This window comes from Barbatula barbatula (genome assembly GCF_947034865.1).
Source record: "Barbatula barbatula genome assembly, chromosome: 23".
NCBI lineage: Eukaryota > Metazoa > Chordata > Actinopteri > Cypriniformes > Nemacheilidae > Barbatula > Barbatula barbatula.
In genome coordinates, this window is record NC_136786.1 from 8,466,450 (window position 1) to 8,486,809 (window position 20,360).

General features: G+C 44.8%; 1 protein-coding gene across 1 annotated transcript in view; it reads left to right on the forward strand.

Moving 5' to 3' along the window:
• Window positions 1–20,360, forward strand: part of reck (reversion-inducing-cysteine-rich protein with kazal motifs) — a 51,242-nt gene that overhangs the window by 4,166 nt on the left and 26,716 nt on the right. The window contains exon 2 of the mRNA XM_079487672.1: window positions 17,006–17,067. Coding sequence (XP_079343798.1) covers window positions 17,006–17,067 — 62 coding nt within the window. The remainder of the gene's footprint in view (window positions 1–17,005; window positions 17,068–20,360) is intronic.

The window sequence follows — 20,360 nt, forward strand, 5'->3', positions numbered from 1 at the left end:
ATTGCTCATGCGTTTACTCAGCGTTTAGTCACGAGGCCAATTGAAAGCGAGGCCAATCCCAACTATTTGGCACTGGAAGTGAAATGAATAATTCACACGCTCAACAACATATGGTTCATATTTTGAAAATGCATAATTTCAGCTTCTTACTTCAAGGACTCCCTTGAAAGACTTGTAATGTAATATCCTGCCATGGAAATTTACATTTTGAAAATATAAACAAGACATCAAGTGCTTATTTTCACCACTTCAGATTGAGTGGATTAGCTGGAAGCATGTTATGCAAAGTATTTGGGTAGGCTAGTTGACAAACATTGTAAATGTGTCCTATGGTGTGACAGCAATTTTCTAGAAAAAAAAATATTTGTTCATGTAGGTTTGTCAACTACCCATTTACTGTAGCAATGTTTTAGTGTGCCATTTAAAGGGGCCAGTCAATTTAAATTAAGTCATTAATTTATCATCAACAAGCACTGAATAAATAGCAGAGAATGCAAAATGATAAAAGTTATTAGAACAAATAAATAATTAACACAAAGAAAAAGTCTAAAATAGGAATAGATATCTACTTATCTCATAGATATAGACGGTTACATCTTAATAACATTAACAAACGTTACCCCGCATGCAGCCTTTTTTCTGACCCCAACTGAACTTCCGGTACACATTCATAGACAATAAAGTGCCAGTAGATTATTTCTGATAACGTGAAGAACTGTGACTCTGATATCAAGCTCAACCGGTAGATGTCAATGTACCATACGGTTGCTTTAAATGCACCAAAACTACAGGAGGGCAATTCCAACGTTATGGACATGACATTTTGCATTATGGATGTGACATAAAAATTGCTCAGAGAACGAATTTGTTACAAATATATTGAACCATCTGTTCCCTTTCTGTCGGTCTCTCGACGTTGTGTCGAAGCCGACAGATGGGGTTCGCCCTTGAGAACCAGTCATCTCTGACTATTTTGAAAAGGCCAATGAAATTTGGCGAATGAAATTTGCATGCCGGGCCCCGCCCCCGGAAATCCGTGTATAAAAGGGGAGCCGGCGTGCTCATTCATTTACCTTTTGTTCTTCGGAGCCTATGCATCGAATGACTACGACAGCTGATTTCCTGACGTGGTGCAGCGGATTGTCCCTTCCGAGCGATCATCCCCCCGGCGTTTCAGCAGTTCCAGAGGTGTTTCTGAAAGAGATATATTCTAAAAGAGCAAATTTCTCAGCGTGGCATGTCCCGCTGCTCTCTTGGTTGCGGTTCCCTCATTGAGGAGGGGGACGGACACGATGCTTGCGTCAGGTGTTTGGGGGTCCAACACGCTGAGGCAGCATTCGTGGAGTCATCCTGCCCGCACTGCGGGCAGATGGCGATACAGAAGTTGCGGTCACGGGTGGCTGCGCTCTTTCGAGAGCCAGCCACCACCTCGTCTGCTTCCCGCTCTGCGACCGCGGTGGCCACAGCCCCGCCGTCAGCAGCGGCGAGCAGCTTGGGTGGCATGGGGATTTCCGTGAGCGTAAACCCGTCAGCCGATGGCTCGCGGACCGTTCACGCCCCGACTCGCTCGTCTGGCCGTTCCCAGGAAGGCGGTTCCACACCGTCTTACTCCTTCGTCACGCAATCGGACTCGATGCGTGACGACGATGAGATGTCCCTCGCAGCATCGGAGGGCGACCTCCTGGCATCCGACCCTGACGATTCCTTCGAGCCGTCTCCGCCCGGAGATAGAGTTCAGAAAAAGGCAGACGTCGAGATGTCAGCCATGCTCTATCGGGCCGCCGCGAGCATCGGGCTGCAGTGCACCGCACCGCCCACGCCCCAACGCTCGCGGCTGGATAATTGGTACATCGGGTCCGAGCGCGGCTCCAAGCCGCGCACGCCCCCTGTACCTTTTTTCCCCGAGGTGCATGAGGAGCTCAGCAAGACTTGGAACGCCCCCTTTTCGGCTCGTTCCCGTCATGCTGACTCTGTCGCCCTTTCTTCCCTCGATGGCGGGGCAGCTAGAGGCTACGTTGATGTCCCCCAGGCTGAACGTGCAGTCGCGGTGCACCTGTGCCCGCAGACGGCGGCCACCTGGAGGTCTCGACCTAGACTCCCGTCCAAGCCGTGTAGGGTTTCGGCATCGCTGGTGTCGAAATCCTATAACGCTGCTGGACAGGCTGCCTCAGCTCTTCATGCCATGGCCATCCTGCAGGTCCATCAGGCCAAGGCACTGAAAGAGCTCCACGAGGGTAAGACCGACCCGAAGATTATGCAGGAGCTCCGCGCTGCCACCGACCTTGCCCTCCGGGCGACGAAGGTGACAGCGCGAGCTTTGGGTCGAGCGATGTCCACACTAGTGGTCCACGAGAGACACCCCTGGCTAAACCTTGCGCAGATGCGTGAAGCCGAGAAAGTTCGCTTCCTCGATGCTCCCATCTCGCAAGGAGGGCTGTTTGGTGACACTGTCGAGGACTTCTCCCAGCAGTTCTCGGCAGTGCAGAAGCAGACGGAGGCCATTAAGCACATCCTGCCCCGCCGCGACCCGACCGCCTTTCGGCCGTCGAGGTCCCGTGGAACGTCTGCCTCCCAGCAGCCCCGGCCTTCCTCTTCGTCAGCTCCGGCTACGGTGCCCCCTCCTCAGGCGGCCCCCCGGAAGAGGACGGACAGGAAGCGACCACCGTCTCGTCAGCAGCCGCCGCGGAAGCAGAAGCGTTCCTGACGAGCCGGACCCGGCGAGATTGAGATCGGGCCCGACCCCAGCCATTCCATCGCTGACGGGTCGGAAATGGACGGTCCCTGCCCCGTCCCAACATCTGCTAGGCCCTTTTCAGGGCCTAGCGCCCACTTCCTCACAAAAAGAGCAGTCTCTCTCTCTGGGTCCCCCTTTCAGCCGCACTCACCCTCCGCAGGACGGTGTTCGGCAACTCGACGTTGCGTTGTGGCGACACGCAAGGCCGAGTATAAAATTGCGCAGCCCTCAGCACTCTCACCTCGACGGTGCGTTGAGCTGCGCCGCCAGGCAGGCAAATCAGCGGAGCCGGCCCCCCCACGAGGCGGGGCCGGCACCGCTAGCCCGCGAACCGCCCTCCCCAGGGGCGATGAAGCAGATCGTACCTCTAGTGCCCCTGTCGCAGTCTTTGAGTGCTTGGTTAGCACTCACCAGACCGTCAAGGTGGCTGGAGAACACGATCCGTCTCGGCTACTCGATCCAGTTTGCCAGACCTCCGCCCAGGTTTCGGGGCATCCTCTTTACCTCGGTCAGAGGCAGAGATGCTCCCGTGCTGCGGGAGGAGGTGGCAACCCTTCTGGCGAAGGGAGCGATCGAGTCCGTCCCCTCGGCCGAGATGTCCAGCGGGTTCTACAGCCCGTACTTCATCGTCCCCAAGAAAGGTGGAGGGTTGCGCCCCATTCTAGATCTGCGTGCCCTGAACAGGCACCTCCAGAAGCTGCCGTTCAGGATGCTCACGCAGAGGCGCATCTTGACGTCCGTCAGGCGTCAAGATTGGTTCGTGGCTATCGACCTGAAGGACGCGTACTTTCATGTCTCGATTCTCCCTCGTCACCGGCCGTACCTACGGTTCGCTTTCGAGGGGCGAGCATATCAGTACAGGGTCCTCCCATTCGGTCTGTCCCTGTCCCCACGTGCCTTTACGAAGGTCGTGGAAGCCGCCCTCACTCCCCTCAGGGAGAGAGGTGTGCGGGTACTCAACTATCTCGACGACTGGCTTATCTTAGCACACTCGCGAGAACTGTTGTGTACACACAGGGATCTGGTGCTCCGGCACCTAGACCGTTTGGGGTTACGGGTCAACCGAGAGAAGAGCCAACTCTCCCCTGCGCAGAGTTCCTTTTTTCTCGGTATGGAACTCGACTCTGTCTCCATGACGGCGCGGCTTACGACAGAGCGTGCACAGTCAGTGCTGAACTGCCTGAAACTCTTCAAGCAGCGACCAGCGGTCCCCCTGAAACTTTTTCAGAGGCTCCTGGGCCACATGTCGTCCTCGGCGGGGGTAATTCCCCTCGGGTTGATGCACATGAGACCGCTGCAGCACTGGCTACAGAGACGAGTTCCCTGGAGAGCGTGGCACACAGGCAGGAGGTTGATCGTCATTACACCTCTCTGCCGTCGTATCCTAACCCCGTGGTCATCAGTGACCTTTCTACGGACTGGCGTCCCCATGGGGCAGGTCCCGAGGCGCGTCGTGGTAACGACCGACGCCTCCTTACGGGGTTGGGGTGCGGTGTGCAAGGGGCACACAGTGTCGGGTCTCTGGACGGAGCTGTGTTGGCATATCAACCGCCTAGAGTTGTTGGCTGTTCTGTTGGCACTGAGGGGACTACGGTCCCTCGTGCAGGGCCAGCACGTACTGGTCCGATCAGACAGCACGACTGCCGTAGCGTATATCAACCATCAGGGGCGTATACGCTCACGACAGTTAACGCAACTTGCCCGACGCCTCCTCCTGTGGAGTCAACAGGTGACGAAGTCCCTGCATGCCACTCACATACCGGGCGACCTGAACCAGACAGCCGATGCGCTCTCTCGTCAGTCGACGCCCCGTGGAGAGTGGCGACTCCACCCCCGTGCGGTCCAGCTTATTTGGGTGCAGTTCGGGCGGGCACAGGTGGACCTGTTTGCCTCCCTGGACACCACCCATTGCCCGCTTTGGTACTCCCTGACCGAGGGCCCCCTCGGCACGGATGCCCTAGCGCACAGCTGGCCACGGGACAAGTGGAAGTACGCCTTCCCCCCAGTGAGCCTCATTGCACAGGTCCTGTGCAAGGTCAGGGAAGAGGAGCATCAAGTGGTACTAGTTGCGCCGTACTGGCCCAACCGGACTTGGTTCTCGGAGCTAATGCTCCTGACGACAACTCCCCCCTGGCCGATTCCCCTGACGAAGGACCTTCTTTCTCAGGGGAAGGGCATGTTGCGGCACCCGAGACCAGACCTCTGGAACCTCCACGTCTGGCTCCTGGATGGGACGAGGAGATCCTGAGTGGTCTACCCCCCGCGGTGGTGGAGACCATCACTCAGGCTAGGGCACCAGCCACGAGGCGGCTGTACGCCTTTAAGTGGCGCCTCTTCTCGTCTTGGTGTTCTTCTCGCAGAGAAGACCCACGGATTTGCTCGGTCAGGCACGTGCTGTCCTTCCTGCAGGAGAGGTTGGAGAGTAAACTCTCTCCGTCCACGCTGAAAGTGTATGTAGCCGCTATCGCCGCTCATCACGAACCAGTTGCTGGAAAACCTCTAGGGCAGCATGACCTGGTCATCAGGTTCCTCAGGGGCGCGAGGAGGCTTAACCCACCTCGATCGCGCTCCGTACCCTCTTGGGACCTCAATGTGGTCCTGGCGGGCCTCCAGAGGCCTCCCTTCGAGCCCCTCGGAGAGACCGATCTTTCTCATCTCTCGATGAAGACGGCTCTCCTGACGGCGCTCGCCTCCATCAAGAGGGTGGGGGATCTGCAAGCATTTTCCGTGTCCACAGAGTGCCTAAATTTCGGGCCCGGTGATTCTCACGTGATCCTGAGACCTCGGCCCGGCTACGTGCCCAAGGTTCCCACCACTCCCTTCCGGGACCAGGTGGTGACCTTGCAGGCGCTCCCCACCGGGGAGGAAGACCCAACCCCGTCCGTGTTGTGTCCAGTACGCGCCTTGCGCCTCTACGTGGACCGCACGCAGAGCTTCAGAGGCTCTGAGCAGCTCTTTGTTTGTTTTGGAGGTCAGCAGAAGGGGAAAGCTGTCTCCAAACAGAGACTGGCGCACTGGATCGTGGACGCCGTCATGGCGGCGTACCGATCTCAAGATTGCCCGTGCCCGCTGGCAGTGAGGGCGCACTCCACCAGGGGTGTTGCCTCCTCGTGGGCACTGGCTCGGGGCGCCTCTCTGGCAGACATATGCAGAGCTGCGGGTTGGGCTACGCCCCACACCTTCGCGAGGTTCTACAACCTCCGCGTGGATCCGGTGTCAGCTCGAGTCTTGCAGGATAACACCAGGTAAGACCGGCGGCCGGCAGGGCGTACGCCTGCGACAAGCGCCAGCCCCCCTCTTGGGGGGGGTCAGTGCGCAATCATCTGCCTCCCTTCTTTCCCCTCGGGCGAAGAATAGGCATTCCATCCATCACTAAGCACTCAAGGCAGCGGGCTGGGCGGAGCAGCCTGCCACCTTTGGCGGGCACAAGTTGAGTTATCTACGTGTGACTCTAACCGACCTCAGTGCTCCAGACGTGGTAACCCCCCAGCAGGGTGGTTCCGTCTGAGATTCCGTCATGAGCTGTTCCCCCGGAACTCGTGACCTTCCCCGGGTGAGCATCCACCCTGCGGATTCTCGCACATACCTCCCATGAGTTCTTCCCTGCCGGTAAGACCATGCTGTTTCTCCACTGTATTCCCCCCGAGGGTGGGAAGTGGTCTCCGTAGCGCACCTCCCACTTGAGGGAATAGCGCTTACCCAGTGGTCCTAAGGCCGGACGGCTCTCGCCATTGGGGCCGTCTGAGTTGACAGAGGACAGGGGCTACCCATCTTTCTGGGAAGCTCTGGGTCCCCCTGTCTACCTACTGGAAGGTTACAATCTCGCGAGAGCGCTTCGTCTGACTCGCCTAGGCTGGCCAACGTCGCTTCGCTGGAGATTGTGACGCGACTATTGCCGTGGCGTTTTCCATAGGAACCCCATCTGTCGGCTTCGACACAACGTCGAGAGACCGACAGAAAGGGAACGTCTCGGTTACGTATGTAACCTCTGTTCCCTGATGGAGGGAACAAGACGTTGTGTCCTTCTTGCCACGACAATAGCCGTCCGCTGCAGCAGTCACGAGATGCTTTTAGGCTCCTCAGCACACAAGGTAAATGAATGAGCACGCCGGCTCCCCTTTTATACCCGGATTTCCGGGGGCGGGGCCCGGCATGCAAATTTCATTCGCCAAATTTCATTGGCCTTTTCAAAATAGTCAGAGATGACTGGTTCTCAAGGGCGAACCCCATCTGTCGGCTTCGACACAACGTCTTGTTCCCTCCATCAGGGAACAGAGGTTACATACGTAACCGAGACGTTTATATTTTACTAAAACCTTGTTGATTGAGACTAAACTAGGGATGCAATACGGCCGAAATGATGTGATGACGCAAACAGAAACCGCGACCTGCACGTGCTAGTCTGAAGCGACAAGTCTGCGGTGTGGACGTATTTCAGTAAATCTCGTATATACTCTTATAGAGTGTTCACACCAAACGCATTAAATGGACGCTTGTACACTTTGTGTTTACTCTCAATATTCGCGCGTGAAATTCGCGTCATGGGAGCTCCTGATTGGTTAATGCGGCGCGAATTTTCAAGGGTAGGTCATCGCGATCCAGGCCGCGATGTATGCGGAGAACCCGTGTCCAGACGGAGAAGCACAAAGGTCTTCATAGCGAGATTATAGCGGAGAAAAAAAACTTGTCTATATGCACCAGATGAGGGACATGCACCATTGTTGTCTGATATGTTCAGTGAAATCCTGCAAGAAAGTGCCTCAAATAATAGGTAGTCTATTCTGTTCTTAGGCTTCTATATATGTGACTCTAAGATTGTAGCCATATTTCTGCTAGATCTTTTTTTATTTGATAAAAATGTTTATTTATGCACTGGTTAAATACACTAAATCTTTCTAAAATGTCAGGCAGATCACAAGCTCAACTGCTCAATAGCTTGATGGTTCGCTGTCTGAAGTCCATTTACGTTTGAATTTTATTTTATACTGTGCATTGTTGCAATGTGCTAAAAAAAATTGCATAATTTGTAATTGATTTATTCTCTGAAACTTTAATATTAATTGATGCAATTGCAATGCCTTGATTTTAGTAAAGTTAGTGCAAGGTCATAGCCATAAATGCCATGGTACTAATAATTGGCATAATTTATTTCGGTGTTTCGGTTTTCGGCCTTGGTTTCTTCTTTTTCGGTTTCGGCCAAGAATTTACATTTCGGTGCATCCCTAGACTAAACATAAACATTTTTAATTTTCTATTTTAAAAAGGGAAATAAACATGTGTTATGGTTATGGATGTGACAAAAAAAGGACGCGTTTTTTGGGAGACGACAAACTTTGTGGGATTTCTGTGAAATAAAATGCACAATCCTGAAGCAATAATACCCAATGATTGGAAAAGGGATGCCTTTTTATAGAACATAAAGTAGTTACTTCATTTTAATTTTCATGTGTCCATTTATGAGGAATATGTAGCGTTATGGAAGTGACAATCCTGAAAATGGCACTTACCTGACTACAAAAAATCATGCACTAAAAATAAAACAAATGCTTAGTAAAAACGTTTGTAAAAACATATTTTTTATGGTAAGGTTTACATGTACATGGAATTGCCCAGGACCCATTCAACAAATTGTATATTTAATAAAATGAACATATTACAAAATTCAACAAAGGGTTTATTGAATGCAATACATATGCAGTAAAATAATAATTAACATATTAATATAAAATATAAATTGTTATATTGCCAAACACAAACCGGAAGTTAACTGCGTTGACTGTGTGCGTGTCCGATGAAGCGATCTCTAAATAAAATCTTTCAAAGATTTCAGCTGGAACATGGCAGCATAGCTTCGCCATCTGATTGGCGCTTGCCATTTTCACATGTGCTTACCATTGCAACATGCATCGGATGGTCAGTGAAAGGACTGTGGGCGGTCTGTTGCCACACTGTCTGAAGATTAATCTAGGAAAAACTTGAAACCTTCCTGTTTGCAGGTCAGATCATTAGCATGTAGGTTAGTACAGTTTGTATATAGATCAACACGGCAAGCCTACATTTAAAAGCCTTATGCAGCGGTCACATGCGAAATTCCTACAAAGACCCCTCAGTCTATTGGATTGTTCACTTGAAGAGAACATCTCATGAAGAAACTTCTCATGAGCTTGCATTTTTGGTGTAGCGCATTTGCATGCATATCATTGGATGTCAACGGAACGGTGTGACCATTGCACTGCAGAATCTAGACGTTTGAATTGTATTTTTTTTTAAGTTCCTCTCAATAAACTTTTATCAAATGTGTTGTCATAACAGCCAGTCCTCAGATTAGTTATTAGTTATTGGTCTTTTTTAATATTTCTGTCCTTCTTTATAGCCATTTTGTCTCGCAAGATGTCATTTCCTCTTCTTTAATCATAATTATCGCTCATGTGCAATCAGTATTTTCTCCAACCACATCTGCTGAGTTCTTAGATCTTGCGCGGCGAGTCAGGCCGTGGAAGTGTCTCTTTGTAGCCGCATGCCAACCCCTGACTCCGGGAGGAAACGGAAAGGCTTTGCTGTGGCAGATGTCCCATTCATAATGCAGAAGGCACGCGTCAGTACGGCCTGATTGATAACCGCCCACCATGTGGGCATGACAGGCACACTGGATGCTTTTGAGCTGCCATGTGTCGCTTTCGGTCGACGGATTGTGCCACGGAAAGAGCTTAGAAGCGTTCTTAACCAAATATCGTGGATTGCAAGGGTGGCATCTTGGATGTTTATTTCTACTATATACTGGTTTAGAGCAATCGCCACCCATGCTGTTTTGGGAAAGGGAATTTTCTGTGTGGAATTACACAGATTCTTTCACAATGATGGTACAGGATATTCATTTACGTACTTGTTCCCCCTTTCAAAGTGCTTGATCGAAACAACCATTTCCTCACACACCAAATTGGAAGTATTGGTTGGGAAGACAGCTTGCTTTGGTCCAATAGCGCAGATTAAAAAATTCCACCGTTTGAGAAAGGCAGTCTACATTTTTGTTAACTGTATCTCACCACCCGGCTCCCATCGGGTATGTTGTAGCCGAAGTCAGCCTGGTCTTTTCAACTGTCCACTGCTCCATTGTGTCTTCTCAGACCACCCTCTGGGCGACAGGGCATGCTTCTTTACAGCTTGAAAGGATTACTCCAAGCCCCACGCTGGCCTCTATCACTCACTGCTTTTGTTGATGTAGGACATTGTTTATTTTTTAGGTTGTCCAGGACTCCCCTCTAACTGTGAAGTCCATAAGCTCTTTCTATTCATGTCCTTAGTAATGGCTCATGCGTTCAATCAGTGCGATACAGATTTGGTCGTCTTTGCATTATTTATTCTGTTATTGTTGTGCCTTGATGTTCTATGAAATCATTATGGTGGTCACAGCAATGATTCATCAATTACTTTTCAAGTCACACTTCAGTATAGGGGGCAATTTTTGCTATTAACAAACCAATAACTACAACTTTTTCCCTAATAAACTCTTAATTTGTTGCTTGTTAATAGTTAGTACGGTAGTTGTTAGGTTTAGGTATTGGGTAGGATTTGGGATGTAGAATATGGTCAAGGAGAATATGTGCTTAATAGAATTGCCCCCTATACTGAACTGTTACCACTTTTTGTTTTATTAACAATGGGAATGAATATCATGATGGACTTCTATTGATACTTTCTATAGTAAAGCCTGGGTTGTCCATAAAGTGCAGAAATGTCCCTTGATTTACTTTCTTGAATATTTATTGTTATCTATGTTCTCTGACAATTTAAGATGTGGTGCTCATGTTGGCAGCACAGGTTTAGGTCTGGTTTAAGTCTTCCCCCTCTCTTCGTTTATTTCTTTACTGTATCTGTAAATAACAGTGAAAAAATATTGTTTGTAACATACTAGATGTCAGGGGCCATCATGTAAATCAATTCTTTTTCGTCTTGAGTGTTGATTTTTTATTTGGTATGGCACAGTCCACAGTCCTGTAAGGGCCTCACATCTGCCAGCACGATGGACCCCCATCCCCCCTTCTCCTTCTGAGGTGTTCTCTGTCAAACATGTGTTTTGTTCTTATATATTTGGATGATGACCAGTTGCTATTTTTTACTTTGTTTTGATCTTGCTTAAACATAAAGGAATAATAAAGGCCAACATATGTTTTCTATGTGACTATGTTGTCATCATACTTGACATTTCAGACAAATTTTCATCTATGTAGTAATTCTTTTAAATGTTAAAACTACAAATATACATTTGCATACAATAGGGAAACATATGAGGGAGATATTAAAGTCAGGGCTAAATAGCTCCTTAATCCAAACTAAGCCAAAGTGAAATTATCACAAGACCTTCCTTCATTTTTGTACTTCCATCTATTTGCAAAGTGTTATGACTTGAAGATCAGTATCTTTTAAATTTTAAATGTTAGTTCATTCCAATATTTAGATATACAGTTAATTTAGTAACTGCACTAAAACAGTAGTGTTTTTAAGTCACAGAGAAAATGAACATTTGCTCTCAAATGAGAATATTCTGTGTTTACATTTGTGTATAAGTAATTTACATGCATCCAAGTTATACATTTGATGTGCATTCCCCAAGAATGAAAAAGAGCAGAGAGAAATTGCTTAGATGTTGCTCTTTCATATCTCAGGGTATTTGATGGAGTGTTTGGGCATCAGTCACTGGGCTCAGATGTTTCTCCTTCAGTTGCTTATGAGAATTTTTTCTGATCTGAAACCAGTTTAGTTCCCAACCCTACAACACTGTTAGTTAAACCTCCAGTCCTTTACTGAATAGCCTGTCACCTAACCATTTCTGGAATCAGCTGCATTCTCTAAATACACTAGAGGGCTACACTGTATCCACTCAACGCCTGTATCTCTGTGTCTGCTGCTCATTAGCAGCCCATAGGCCTCTCAGCTCTCTGCATCCTAACCAGCCCGTGTGCAGCTGTCATTGTTCATTAAAGGCCTCAAAGTGAAAAATATTTCGGTTCACTGCACACTTGATCCTGCCCTTGTATAATGTAAACCCCTGAAATCGGCGTGCTGCTCTGTCCTGATAAGCAACAAACACTGTGTTGCATTTTGCCTTTGTTTTTCCAAAAAGGACACACTTGCACTGCTACAGCTACTGTAGTTGCCATGGCTTTTATAAACTTCCATAGACGCTTTCATTTGCTTGCGTTCCTCTCTTTGAGAAAAAACCACACTATATTGTGTCAAAGAATGTGCGACAAGAGCAGAAGAGCAGTAACCCGGACTGAATGGTCCGCTGCACCTTCAATTGTGTCATTAAAATCTCAGCTTGTTAAGGGACACGAGCGACAGCCACAAAGAGGCCACAAATTGCTCGGCTGTCCTTCACTTCAACCAGGATATGGACTGGTGGTTGCCCCTTTATGCTAATCTAAGACCTTCTCTAAATCAAATTGAAACCTTAGTAAGGCCTAAATAAAAAAAAATGTATTCACCCTCAAGGCATCCTAAGTGATGTGACTTTTTTTGTCTAACATCTGAACGAGAGGCTTGTTTTTCTGCTAAATTATGGTGACGAAAGCTCCCACCCGCAAGGAGTCTTCTATTGGCTGAAAACGAAAAATGCTGTGTTCGTCACAGGAACTTACCCGAGTCATTTACCGGAAATACAAGCCTCTCGTTTGCTGAAAAGGAGGTTAGACATCAACGTTAGTTGCACTGTCAACATGGATATGTCTCTTAAACAAACGCATCGATTTGCTTCAGAAGACTTTTGTTAAGACCACGGAGCCGTGTCGAGACGTTCTTTGATCGATGGATGCACTTTTTGGAGCTTCAAAAAATTGCCCCCCGTTTACTCCCATTCTACCGCTTGGAAGTAAAAGGATATGTGGAATTATAACTCCCACTGGATTATTCTTCAAGAAGAAAAACACATTCACTTAGGATGCCTTGAGGGTGAGTAAAACCTGGGGAAATTTTGATTCAGGCCTGAAGTATCCCTTTAAATGAGTTTTGCATGATTTATTTCCAACAAAACACTTTTGTTGTCATTATGGCAATAGCATTGTGCAGAACTAAAAATAGGACAAAATGATCTGATCATCGTCGGCCCGTTTGTGTATGACCATTGGCTTGGGTCACCATTACAAACAAGTTCTGATATATACCATCTTTCTCTGGATAATAATGTTTTCAGTTTAAAAAAATACAGTATATAATAATAAAGAAATAGCTCTTAGAATTCACATCCTTCCTCTCAGAGCTCTGCTGGTGTCTGGAGCATGTTTGCCCTTTTCCTCTTGTTATTGTTGAAGGGCATGGCACTTTGACCAGACGGTCTAAATAAAGTAATGCGAGTGGCCTGCTTCGCCTTATGAAGTAAAGATGGATGGGAATGGCAGTGCTTTAAAAGCTAACATCCCTCCCCCATTTCTAGGCTTCCTGTTTGTGTTAAAATATGTATTGACAGCGTCTGCTTTTTCTCCAGCCTGAATCTAACGTTAGTTTCAAAATGACTTTTATCCCTTCTGGCTTACGAGATAAGATTCTTAGGAGTGAACAACGAAGGATTGTGTGATAGTTATGAAATCTTCCTCTTGCCAACTGTCGCAAATTATTCATAATAAGAACCTACAGTGGATCTGAAAGTATTTAGACACGTTTGGACACTAAGTCACAAATAGTCCTAGATCTTTTCCAAGAAATAACTTAACTAGAACCTTTTTATTACATTGTACGATACATGACATTGCTACTGAAGATACAATTACAAATGTCCATCTGAAGTAAGAACTAACATTTTTTGAAATACTCTGTGTGTTGTCCTTAAACGTTATGTGTGTCATGTTGTGTCTTTAAAACTGAAGCCACTTTGCTTGGTAATTTAAAATATATTTAAAAAACTTTAATATATCGCTGCTGCTGTCCTTCAGAAACCTACATTTTTATATTTCGCAATTTAAATTTTTGCGATCTTTAGTCACCCTTTATGTTTGTCACTGGGTTTTGCAAATATCTAACCATTAAAAGTCTTAAAAAGTGCTTTCCATTTTCTGAAAAACAGCGAATTTGGACATCCATGGTTTCGAAAGGATAGCATAGCAACGACATTTTGATTTTGGCTCACATTCTTTGACGTCACTATCTAAAAGTATCTCTCGTCCTACAGAGTGAAGGGTCTATACCTTCCTGTTGTGTATGCCTGCAGATGATATAACCAAGTCTTTGAGGTTAAATGGAATCCTCATGGCTGTCCATTCAAGCACATGAGGGTCTAGGGTCTCAAGACCACATATTGCAACCCCCACCGTGTACTTGCACCTCATGGCCCACTCGTCTGGTTCTCGTTGGTGTTTTAGCTTCGTCAAAGCTGTCAATTTGCCTCCCTTTCAAGTTCTCTATAATTTCTACCAGAAACACCAACACGCAGTGGACATCAAATGTGCACTTTGACAAACGCACAAGGGGCATGACTAGATTTACCTTTATCCCTTAATTTCCCCATTGCTAAAAACGATCGAATTTGAAGTACACTTAGACGAAAGAGTACTAGTGAGGAGGAGCATCCTTTAGCTACCTTCAATGGAGCCAGTTTGGATGTTAGCAAGTGGGAGGCAGTGCAGTGGATGTTCAGGAGCGTTGAGGAGGGAGAGGAGTTGTAAGAGGGCAAGATGGTTTTGAAGAGGGGAATTCCTTTGATGTGGCTTGTTGGTGGCATTTTTACTGTTCTTGAGAAAAACAGGGACACGGTAGCGGGTTAACCCAAAATACTAGCACATGTTGCCTTCACAGAGGGGTTGCTCTTAAGTACTGGATAAACAGAGGAGTATTTTGTTGCTCGGAAGTTTTCAGCTCAGGGGAATTGAGTTATTTATCTTTAAAGTATCAACACTATTTCAGATATTTTGCTGAAAATTGTTTTAGAAAAATAAATGTAGACACTAATGAGACATTGTTGACATATAGTTCACTTACTGTGGTTAGTATATAATTTAGTCTTTGAAGAGAAAGGTTTATATTGAAATCTCAGATATTTTATTGTAGTAGTATTTTATTTCTTAAAAAACTGAGCTCAGTTTGAGACATTTTTGCATTTGGTAGACACCAAAACCATCCAAAACAACATTTTTTTTGATGATTTGTACCTGAGGATCGAACCTGTGACCTTAGCACTGCTAATGCAATGTGCTACCAATTTAGCTACAGGAACACAGGACACAGCATATTAAGATATGAGACATTATATGAAAATCTAGAGACACATGTGAAGGAGACGCAGGAAAAAATGTGACAAGCAGTTTGGTCTCTGTTTGCTCTTCATTTGATCTCATTGCTTGTTTAAGAAAACGTAAATTTTATTGATATTATTTGTTATTATTATTGCATACGTCATTTTACAAAACACTCACAACAATACAAATGCATGCACATATATACCACCTATTTTCATTTAAATACACTACAATGAGATGCTCCATTATTACCAAAGAAAATCCTACATATTATAAAACCTCTCAACGCCATTTCAATTCAAATGAAAAAAATCTCCTTACAAATATAAAACTACAAATATACATTTGCATACAATAGGGAAACATATGAGGGAGATATTAAAGTCAGGGCTAAATAGCTCCTTAATCCAAACTAAGCCAAAGTGAAATTATCACAAGACCTTCCTTCATTTTTGTACTTCCATCTATTTGCAAAGTGTTATGACTTAAAGATCAGTATCTTGTAAACAGGGAACATAAATGCTGCCCCCTACATCATGTGGATGGTGCCAAAAAGGAACAAAGACACAGAAGGCAGTGTCACAAAAGAGTTATTCAGGCTCATTCCCGTTTCTTCATAGAAATATATTCCTCCCAACCTACTACCATTTTCAGCCTCACCAAGGCTTCAAAAAGCCTAGTTGTGTAAAATCAAAGGGATTTTTTAATGTTCTTGTGAAAAAAGATGGTGACTTTAAGTGCTGAATGCATGTAAACCTGCTTTAAAGTTGACCTTTGGACAACTCTAACTGCATGACTGCATTTATCAGTTTATTCGTGCACCCCGGACACATACAGTACATTCACACTCTCTCACGCATACACACAAATACTGCAACATGTTACAGATGCACAGGTGTCAGCTCTGTTAATGATTGCATCCTCTTAATCAAAACGATGAAAGCAAAAGAGAGACGCTGATCTGTCTCGCGTCTGCTGGCTGTCTGGTCGTTTAAAAACCAGACAATCTTGGACGTAAAGCAGAGTTCATCCAGAACCTCTTATCCTTCCAGACCCTCTTACCCAAGATACTTGTGAGCCCCAGCAATGCCCCCTCCTCAAAACTCACTGCAGCCATCAAAGACGAGCTCTTAACAGTACACACACACACACAGACACCTGAGTCATGACGGCTGCTTCTCGTCGAAGAAGAGCTTCCTCCTTTACCGAGATTCAATAAAGCAAAAGAAACAGATCGAATCACACTGATGAAAGGAAGTCTGGATGAGACGCAAATGGACGAGGACCGAGTCAGGGCTGAGATGAAAGTACTTCATTTTGATAATAATGACCTTTTCTGAAGGAGCATAAACAGATGCGAATATGTTTTTCCAACGTTATTAAACAAATGCAATTAAAGTAAAAGAAAACATGGCAAATTGGACTAAATAAAAAAATTGTATTACGTGACTTGTTAGCACCATGTAGCTTAGCATTAGAACAGACCTGAAACCATGAAAAGGAGCACACGTGACGTGAATCTTGGGCAGCTAAATGTGGCTTAATATTTATAAAATACATCGGAATTCAAATGTGATATGTACTTAAAATATATTAATATATCATCCACCTCACATGACCCACTATATCTTTGCTGGATTTACATCTGGATGGCCTTTTTTATAAACAAATGCTACTGTGCTACAGTATATATTGGACAAACTATCGTTTTAAAAAAAATTCGTCCGATTGTAAAACGTGTGGGTTTTCAACAAATGTAAGAGGTTGATATTAATATCAAATGTTACTCAGGTTTCAAAAACAGAACTTTAGTAGGCTAAGGCTGTTATGTCCATAAATAGTGCAACAAGAAGTGGAATCCCAAAATTATGAATTGCTCATTGCACATTTTCAAGATACACTATACTGACTATTTATGGTGGAATATAAAGAGCCGACAAAAGGCATTTGTTGACAGGACTTAAAGCGAAATATGTTGGGAGAACATTAGATCAAGTGATACTGAACTTGCCTTTCTCTCTCTCTCTCTCTCTCTCTCTCTCTCTAGACTCCTCCTGCTGCCAGCATGCTACAGAACACTTTCCTCAGTGTTGGGGAGCATGTGAACAGGTAAGACACATTCCCATCAGCAAAAGACACTTCAAAAGTTACGATCTGAACATGCTGTACATATCAAACAAGCATAAAACACAGAGAAGGCAGTATGAAAGTAATGTCTTTATCAAATATTGTTTACATTTAGGCATTTGGCAGACGCTTTTATCCAAAGCGACTTACATTGCATTATCCTATACATTTTACATAGGTATCTGCAATCCACTGAGATCGAGCCCACAATCTTGCGTTATTGACGCAATGCTCTTACCACTGAGCTACAGGAAAGCTCAGAATTATTGAAAGTCAATGCTCAGTAGGTTGTTAAAGCGTTGAGTTGTTCTTAAACTGAATTAAATTTTATGGGTTTTTAGATGTGCATGTTACATACATTGCTGCAAGAGTGATACTATCGTACATTCATGATATATCAGTAATCTTTGAAATCATTGAATCATTTAAAAAGCCGGACTATATGTGTATATTGCATGTGCGACATATACTGTGTATACAACTGTACAGACCTGCTACATAATTTGTTATTAATTTGAAATATTACATTTTGTTTCATTCTGAAATTTGTAAAAAGAAAAGCATAAACTTGCCTAAGTAGCAAAAGTTTGACCCATTAAAAATGGAGCCAAACCCACATGTGTCAATAAGCGTTATTTGTTATAACAAACAGTCATGTTAATAATTTTGTATATTATTAGGCCTATGTTTTAACATTGTTACCATTTTTGCATTTGGTTTTGTTGGGAATTGTGTTGGGGACTGATGTAACATAAAATCTGCATCCTGAACCACAAAACACAAACCTTATTTTCAGAACTCTCAGGGATGTTTTTCCCTCCCTTCTTTGAAGTTTAGGTGATGAAGAAGGAGCAAACATGTTAGCATCTCTAATTTAATAAGATTTTGCACTTCACATCTTTTTACGTCCACTTCTGAAAGGGCCTATCTCATAAGGTTAACACGGGTCACTCAGTACTGGTGCATCCTATTCAAAGTAAAGTGACGGTCTTAATACAAGATGTCTGTGTGCTGTTTGCACCTGCCAGTGACCAAAGAAACCAGAGGATGATCAAAAACCCAATAAGACAGAAAAAATGACATTAAAGGCAGAATGGGTGTCGAAGAGAAAAAGAGAATGAAAAGCTAAAAGCGCACAAGACGACGGATCTATAAAGGGAGATTAGGAAAAGATAATAACACCTTGTTAGACCCAGGCAACAGCACTATGGTTTCTGTGAAGAGAAAGAGGAGGGAACCAGGCTCTGTCACAGCCTCGCTGGATGGTAATCGCTCAGACCATTTCATCCTAATGGACGGCTGATGCTTTGATGAGACGAGGCCTTCAACCCTTTGAGAATGGGGCGCCGCGCTTCTTTAGAAGTTCTCGCTGGCACCCGCCATTGATTTGGCCCTCAAAACAAAAACAAAAAAAGAGCAGAAAAAAGATATTGAGGAGAGTAAAAAACTAGAAACTTTTCCAAATGGACTGGATGGTTCATTTATTAGCAGAGGCCATTCTTTCTCCGGTGGGCATTGTCGCTGGGTTTCCTTTGATGAAGCGGCTGCAAATCGCTGCCCAGCAGCTGCTCTTCTTTCTGAGCCTACAGTTGTTTTTTAAATTTCACTTCATTAACATGAGATTAAATACAGGACAGAACCATTTGCACTTTTATTACAAATATTATTAAGTATTACTGCGAAATGTTTTTTCTCATAGCTATTTTTGTTGTAAATGTTGTGTTTAATAGTAACCGAATGACCACACGCTGACATTGTCTGGATATGTGGAAAGCAGAACCCAAACACAGGCAGCAGTAGAAACTTAAACAGACTTTAATTAAACAATAGACCCACAATGGGGCAAACAACAAACTAAAACAAGACTTAAACAGAAACTTAACAATGAAGGTCCAGGATACTATAAATAATAGGTCCAAATTAGACGGCAAAAAGGATCAAGGTAGTCCAACATGAAGACACGATGAGGATTGGATAACACACCAACACAGGACAAAATACAGAAGGGAACTATATAGGGACACAAAAAGGGATGATAATACAGGGCAGGTGACAGCCAGGTGAAGGGAATGAAAACTAACAGGGAGATGACGCGGCGCAGGTATGGGGGATGAAACACTAATGGGACAAGCATGAGCGGAGAGCCAGAATACACGTGGCACAAAGTCAAAGCGAAGGCCACGTGTCTCCACACAAAACATAACAAACACAAAAGGTATGATACTGTCACGACCCTGTCCACAGAGCTAATAAACTACTGACAAGAAGGACAGGATCATGACAGAAATTCTATTGGTGACTTTCAATGTAGAAGTTATTTATTTCTAGACAGTGTATAGCATTTATGAATAGTAAATTGAAACTTTATTAGGACCAGTTAAAGTATTTAAAAACGTAAAGTAGTAAATTGAAATGAAAAGTTGTTAATAGTTTATGGATAAATGTTGTGTCTAGACGCAGTATCCAGTTTCTTCATAAATGAGAACTTGCAGATTTTAAATTGTTTTTTTTGCAGAAAGGAATTATTTTAGCCGTCTGCCAACAGATTCAAATGTTCCATCCCTCATTACAACAAATTATACTTCATCATAGAGGAATTCTTTTCAACAAAATCTGGCCAAACTTACAAAAAAGATCCTCGATAACTATGTTCAAATGCCGATGGTAAGCGTTCTGAATTCACTGGAACTGTTTTTGGCTTCAAACCAGCAAGTTGGCAGATCTTTCCAGAGAACTCAGACTTGAAAAGATGATCATTCTTGATCACGCTCCCAAAAACACTATCAAAGACAGATTTGAGAACTTGATTTTGTTTACAGCAGATAGAATCGCACGGGTCTGCTGCCAGGTCCTGATGGTGTTGGACTGACCCATCACAGCATTTGGAGAAGTTATCACACAGGGATTCTGGTTGTGAAATACGAATACAAGAAGTGCCTTAACTGCTGAAAACTAAATTCTGTTTTCACGAAGAGTGTGATGAATGAAGAATGAAAAGCTTGTCAAATTTTAAAGGGGAGGACGAAGAACATCCCATAGCTTTTGTTGTAGACATCAAAGGCTTTTTATCTAGTCAGTGTTTTGAAGCAGATTTATCTGTTACTTGGTAAATTCTTGGAAAAACATGAACTAAACTATGCAAAGTCAAAAATAGGACCCAGACTACACTGTTAAAAATAAAGGTGCTTCACGATGCAATTGAAGAACCTTTTTGTCGAACTGGTTCCATAAAGAACCTTTAACCACTTCACAATGGGTTTTTTGGGGGCGAAAAA